This window comes from Monopterus albus, unplaced genomic scaffold (assembly GCF_001952655.1).
Source record: "Monopterus albus unplaced genomic scaffold, M_albus_1.0 scaffold94.1, whole genome shotgun sequence".
NCBI lineage: Eukaryota > Metazoa > Chordata > Actinopteri > Synbranchiformes > Synbranchidae > Monopterus > Monopterus albus.
This window is the reverse complement of record NW_018127974.1, coordinates 641,621-649,039: the sequence shown is the minus strand read 5'-3', so window position 1 is coordinate 649,039 and position 7,419 is coordinate 641,621. Positions and strand designations below refer to the sequence as shown.

The 7,419-nt window shown below is 39.5% G+C and overlaps 1 protein-coding gene across 1 annotated transcript in view; it reads left to right on the top strand.

Annotated features, from left to right (window-relative positions):
• The first annotated feature begins 4,019 nt into the window (after positions 1-4,019).
• The window catches only part of syf2 (SYF2 pre-mRNA-splicing factor), a 7,964-nt gene continuing 4,564 nt past the window's right edge, over positions 4,020-7,419 (top strand). Inside the window, exons 1-4 of the mRNA XM_020608680.1 lie at positions 4,020-4,096; positions 4,434-4,538; positions 5,762-5,887; positions 6,767-6,887. Of these exons, the coding sequence (XP_020464336.1) occupies positions 4,079-4,096; positions 4,434-4,538; positions 5,762-5,887; positions 6,767-6,887 (370 nt within the window). The 5' untranslated portion in view covers positions 4,020-4,078. The remainder of the gene's footprint in view (positions 4,097-4,433; positions 4,539-5,761; positions 5,888-6,766; positions 6,888-7,419) is intronic.

Genomic DNA, 7,419 nt, shown 5'->3' with positions numbered 1-7,419 from the left:
TAGGGATACACATTCACAGTATTTGTGCTGACTCAAAGGTGCATGCGATGTGACTTGATTTACAAGGACTCCTGCTTAAATAGCACTATATTCACTCTATTCATGCATGCCCTTTGGATACGTCTAATGGCAGCAGCAGCTTTGAAGTCAGTGGGGAACCTTTTGTCAGCTAGGGACAGCTAAAAATAATGTGTTGTCCTGAGAATGTCAGCTGAAAATTTGCTTGATCAAATATGACCCAATTTCTGCCTTAAAACATATATAGTTGCAGTAAATATTTGTAGTTGTTTTGGTGACATTACAGACAGACTTCCTCTCAACACTCCAAAGTCTTATCATTATCCTATGTTAACAAGCCATGTCAGAGAAAACTGACATAGCGGGTAGGGAAGATTAACATAAATGGGGTGGAGAGAATGGTGGCATGTTGTGTGTTGAACACACTGAGTGCCAGCAAAAGAACAAGAGGAGGAGTGTGGAGGAAAAGGGAAAGGTATTAACCATGACGGGCCGTGGCTGTCATGATTATACTGGCGCAAGTGGGAACATTTGGATGAGGTGGAAAACAAGACGCCATCTTCTGTTCCATTCATGTCGGCAGTGCCTTGGCTTCTGTTCCCCATACACACGCTCACACAAACGCACACTGGCAAAGCGAGGCAGGAGCTTGTGGTTCCAGGCCAGTGACAGCGGCCTGTAGTCAAACTGGGGCGCTTCACGACTAGCTCGTTGTATTGGAGAAGCATGTTTGTATTGGCCCTGAATTAATAACTTTTCATTTAGTGCGGAAATGACAGGAATAGTAATTAAGGAAATGGAATGATTTTATTGGCTATGATGTTTATATTAAGTTCCAGATGTGAAGCAGCTGCCTGCACAGCAAGAGCCCCCCCACAATGTGCTATCTAGAAAAACTTTTATTAAGTGCAAGATACAGCGCCAGTCAAATGAATTTCTGTGTGTACTGAAATATATAGTATCCCATTCCCAGCATGAATTAATATCATGTATGGTTTGATTATTTGGCAATGGTGAGGAGGAGGCACCATGAGGTCTGGTCTCTATTTATAAATGTGCCCCTAAAGTGTACTTTATTTGCTGATATAATGTTACTCTATTTCAGGTCTGATTTGCCTGGCTGGAAAAGTTAATATTGAGGGCAGGTAGTTCAGCATTTTGGGGGCCCAAACACATGCGAGATCCACATCCCACTGCACTAGAGCTCATTATCCTTTAAATGGCAATGACAGCATGGCTGAGATCTACATATTGACCTGGCATTTACTTCTGCCATGCAGAGGTGCCATGACAGAAAGAGCTAACATGGACTCAGCTGATGCAGTATTACAGGTTTCTGCTTTAGATCAGCAGTATCTACTACAGCTGAAGATGTTGCTGGGCCCCTGACAAACACCAACCCAGGAATGAAGAGAGAGACTAATTTTCCTCTTTCTTAACCAAACTGTGTCTAGAGTATTGTTATAATATGTATCTACAGTAAACCTGTATTAATGTTCTCACATACTTTAGGTCTTATCTTTCTATTGTGCAAATATTACATTCTTTTAACTGATTAATTTCAGCTATGATGTAGGTTCTGTATTCTGTTTCAATATTTGAATTTACATTCACTTTTGCTACACTGGAAGCTACTATACAGTATCTGGGGTTTATAAATTACAATTAAACACAGTGTTTCAGTTATTACCACATACAAGTACTGCTTCAGCTCTCTGTCCATTTCTGATCATTCCTAATGTGCTGGAAGCAAAACATGATTCAGTGACTGTCTGCTCCCTGAGGGGAGCAGACAGTAACATATTAGTAACATATGAGAATACTTGTATTGGATGATGAATGACATTAACAAAGAGATTACAGTAACAGCTAATGAAGAAAATGAAGGCACTGTAAACTCACATACTTGTTTTCTATCGATTTGTGCATATTTAAGTAAATTAAATGTAGAGGAAGTGCTATTTTGCCTCATTTTCTTTTTTTACAAACATTTTACTGTTTCTTTCCCTTACTCATGTGAATCATTTATTATGAAGATGTTTTCTCTTTTGCATGGCAGCAGTAGAGCCCTGCCACTACTGTAGCCAGTTTCTTCTGTTGAGATGTGCTCCCATCTGGTTTTCAGTGAAAATGCATCACTCCATTAACATTGCCTGTGATCTAGAGGATGCTTTAATCTATGACTATAAACGCCACTTAATTACATCCTCCAAAACAGCTCTATTAGTATAATGCAATCAAACGGGGCATGCCCATTTTGGTCATATCCCTCTTGAAAGTGTTTACTTTTGCCTTCTGATCAGATCTTAGAATCATTTTGGGTGTTCCAAGGCCCTGATTGATACTTGTGTTTTTTATAGGCAAAAATAAGATGCATTGGTAATACATGTGCTATTCCATTTTGCTACAACAGAAACAACCATAACAATTGAGTTTAGTAGAGTCTAAACAGACTCTCTGTGTGGCACACTGATGACTTTATGCTTGACCTTTCATGCCTCTCACTATATAACCTCCAGTCATATTCATAATTGCTGGCTGTGTGTGTCACACCCGTTTCCATTAGTCTAGCAGTATTTTTCAATGGAATTAAACTTCAAAAGAAGCAAGATGGCATGGTTTAAAGGTCTACACACAAAGGCATTACTGTAAAGTACAAGATTCCTGGTAATGACTTTTGCCTCACAGAGGTGCCATGATATAAAGACCTAACACGCACGGAGCTGATGCAATATTATAGGAAATAATTACACGTCATGAAATAATTTTTGTGGTGCTATAACAGCTTTGTCATAGTTTTTATGTCTAATAATTTGACAGAAAGTTGCCAGAAAAAAATAACTCAAGAGAGTATGTCAAAACACTGGGTCCTGTTTGCTGTGAGCTTCTTAAAGACTTTCCTTTGAGATAAGATAAAGAACAGGAGTTGCTCCAGGCAGAGGTACATGATAACAAGAAGCAGCTTTATTTTCACATTGTGACACGTACAACAAAATATCATTTGGAACTGAGGGGCCCCGGGCCGCTGTGGGCATTCACGCCGTCATCACAGGCAACTTGGCGGGTTCAGTGTCTTGCCCAAGGACACTTTGACATGTGGTCTGCAGGCATGGAGATTTGAACCGTCAGCCTTCCGGTTGGGGGATGACTGCTCTACCCACCGCACCAGTGTCGCCCCACCCACCAAACACTGTCTTTATGAGAGTCTAAACATGCACAAATATTTTTACTACTTTATGACAGGGGAGGGTGGTACAGGATAAACTGTTTCAATTTATACTGAGCTATACATCAATTTAAATGTGAACACCAAAGAATGTGTTTTTACCATAGGTGTCTGATCTTAAGAAATTGTCTTATATTGTTACATGGCCTTCTTTATCACCATTGCCACAGCACACTTTTAATGTGGTGTTTTTTCTACCTAAAAAGGCAACAGATCAGAATCCCCCTGCACTTTCTTAACTAGAGTAAAAAGCTTCAAACTATGTCCTAGGTCACACAAAACACAAAGGTAACTCAATGAACATAACCTAACATAACATAACAAATAATATGAAAATTAAATAAAGATGTGTTGCAATTTTGTGACTATAAACAAATGATAGCAAATGTTACAAGAGTGAAATGAATGTTTTGTCTTTATCAGGTGAAAATGATAGAAAGAAATACAGTTGAGTTCAAATTACTTTTCACTGGTGCATACACATAAACATTATGAGAGATATTTCTGAAATTATAATAGAGGAACAGTAATCAATCTAATAGAATAACTTAACAGTAAAAACAGTTGGGTAAAAAATAAAGTTAGGACAGGTTGTATTAATTTTTATTTGTTGTTGTTGTTATGTAATGTTTGTGTAATTTCTAGCAGAGGATTGCTTCACATAAATTTATTCAGTTATTTTTTTAAGTAATAGGCAGAGCTCCCCGGCAAATTTGCATGTATTTGTTTATTTAAATAATATTAATACGTAGGCGTTTACGATCATTGTATTCGTCATATCCGGTAACGTCCATCACACTTCCTGTCTTTTTCCTACGTGTTATTAGCACAATAATGGCATCTTGTAGTGAGGTTAGTTGTTCCTCTGTTTTGTTCTCAAATTATCCTCTTATTTTGATATTGTGGTAGACTGTAGTCTATTGATATCATCACATTGGGAACATTGTGACGTTTAACCGTAGAAATGTTTGTTTTCGTTCTACACTTCATGTTTACAATCTCGTATTGTTGTTCTAAGCTAGCCGATGTTAGCGAGAGTGTTAGCTCCCCACTGCGGGAGATCATTTTTATAACTGTATTTTTGCTAGATATATTCCACTCTCTCGTTTGTAAAAGCCGCTTTGTGTTTTGGTTTGTTTCAGTTTATTTAGTATTTTCCTTAAAAAATAGTAACTGTGGCTATTTGCAGGAGTCTGCTAAGGTTACAGCCTCAGACGAAGAACCGACTGAACATCTTGCGTCCCAGAAAAGAGAAGCGAGACTACGAAAGTTTCGAGAGTTACATTTCAAACGGGTGAGTTGTTTATTGTTATCTGATTAAAATACATATGTGAGGTAGAGACTATCTTTGGTTATAGTGTTTTTGTTAATTCTTTGTCTATGTGGTGGTGACAGAGTGGGTAAGCACCACATTTCAACTTAAGAAGCACTGAAGCAATGTTTTGGTGTCATTTAACTGCTCAGACTCTCAGTAAATAAGCATGTTTAGGTAAACACACCGCCTAAATTCACCAGTTACATGAAACACTTTAGACAGTTTATAATTCTGTGAGATTTACCTTCTGATTAAATTATAACAAGGGGCTGTGAAACTGTGATAAACACAGTACTGCCATCATTCCTATTGAGTATAACATAACTGACTGAAGATTTGTAGCCTACTACACAGCATACTGTAATACAGTGGTTTATAGGAGTACAACCCTCTGTTTGGATGAAATTATTTCACAACCCTACCCAGAATGGCACATTTTGGCATGCATAACATCACATTCTGCAATTTAACACTTTAACTTAACAAAGGTACATGTTCTTACTTTAAACTGGCTTTGTCCTGTCCTCTCTGCTGGACACACACCTGCACTGCCGCAGAGGAGCTGTTGGTCTCAGCATCCAAGTCCACAAGGATTCAACTCATTTTCATACACACAGCTCATCAGACTCTGCTGTTAACTACATAAAATGAGCGTTTGTTTTTTATTGTTCTCATCAATTTGCTACAATCAGCATAACAAGCACCATGTGGGTTTAGTGGCATTTTGACCGCGGGCAGAGTGAAGATGTCACATTTTTGCAAGTTTTTTGTTGTGCTCAGCTTGTTCAACTGGTATTTGACTAATTACCTTTACCATTGCTGCTGGATTTTGTTGCACATATCAAGTATTGTTGTCACAGTAAAGTACTTATTGTACCTCTTCATCCTGTCTGCTATACATGTGCCCTCCCTCTATGCCACAGACAGAGTAGAGAATCGCAGCTCACAGTTGGCTTTACTTTTGTTGTCATCACTTATTTTGTAATATCCATGCACCGCTGAAATTTCTTCTCCATCCTCTAACGAGCAGCTCAGCCAGCGTGAGCTTAATGTAATGCTGCCGTTAAGAAGTACTGACGCGTAGTATCAGACAACTTTTAGGGGTAGCGACTACAGTACTAGAAGGTGATATCGGACCCAATACCAATACTAGTATCCACATTGGTGCATCCCTAAAGTATTTTGTGTATTTCCCACTGCAGAATGAAGCACATAAACTCAATCACAAGGAGGTTGTGGAGGAGGACAAGAGACTGAAACTCCCTGCTAACTGGGAGGCTAAGAAAGCCAGACTGGAATGGGAACTTGCTGAAGATCAAAAGAAAAAGGTAATTCAGTCTTAAGAAGTGGTTAAAGCATCCATAAGCTAAATAGTATTTTGCATATTCAGCAAGTGGACAAGATGTTGTTGGCCAGATTGTTGAGATTTATGACGATCAGCTAGAGTTAGTGCCAACAGTTAGCAAAGCTGTAGACTGAGAGTTGTTTTATGTCCTCTCTTGCCCCACACATGGATACGCTGTACCAGACATAAAGGGGAAGTACTGTAAAATTACCACAAAGCATGGGTGCAGTTTGCTCAAGAAGAGGTGCATTGGAGGTAGGACAGGGTAATATAATTAAATTATTATCAGTCTAGGAGCAAGGACATTATCTGATTTTGAACATTGCAGATTTATGTAAAAATTCTAATTAGTAGTGTTCATTAATGGTGTATTACCTGAACCCATACCCTTCATATGCACAAAACAACTTAATTTTTCTTAAGATTAAAATGTGCCCAGAATGATAAAAAAAAAAACATTTTGTGTGATTCTGGTGGAAGTCGCTAATCATTTTACTGTAAGATTGACTGACTAAAGCAAAGTGTTAACATAATGAAGTGACTACAAAATATTTCATTCACACATTGTTCTTACTTAGTCTCATCTAGAAGACCACACATGAACTTCTAAGTGCACACAGTGTATTAGGCTCGAATTGGCTGACACTTATGTGACTCCTGTTGTTTGGTCCACAGTGAATTTTAATAATTCCACAACCTCAGCCTGGAGAAAATTAGCTCATGAAGTAGCACATAAAAGAAGTTTATTTGGTCATTTTCATATACAGTAAATTGCCCCAAATGCCACGATTTTTACTTTTCACTTCATATACATGTATTCCTGCTTTGTCTTTGTTTAAAAAAAAAAATCTTTGGCTCTCAGGAATGTGCTGCCAGAGGGGAAGACTACAACAGAGTAAAACTACTGGAGATCACTGCTGACGATGCCGAGCGCTGGGAGAGGAGGAAGAAGAAGAAGAAGAATCCAGACACAGGATTTGCAGGTTGGTTGGTTAGTAACTACAGAAACTCACTGTCAGAGTTGGTCAGCCTGGTCAGGGTTGTTTTTTTTTTGTTTTGTTTTTTGTCACCATTGCATTTTTCTCAGATGAATGTGACTGAGCCCATCTCCCTGTTTGTTTTTCTATGGTAGGGTAGGGTAGGGTAGAACTTTATTGATCCCACAGTGGGGAAATTCCAGTGTTCCAGCAGCAGTAAGGGACAAAAACAACAGAGCAACAAGACACCGCTTGCCGTGTGGCTAAAAAAGGGGGGGGGGTCATGGCATGGTCAAGGTCCCCAAGATAAGGATTAGGGCCTGCGGGTGCTGTGTCCACCAAGACACCGTGCACCAGCACACAGCAGCAGAGCCGGCCCAGGGATCAGTGGAGAGCCGTCACCATGGACCACAGATCCTGGAGTCCCGGGTAAGCGCGTGCAGGACCTCTCCTTTTTCACACCAGCTGCAGCGCCGCCACCATGGCCACATCGTCCATTGTGTCCCCCAGTGCCTCACTCCAATTACTCTCTCCGTGC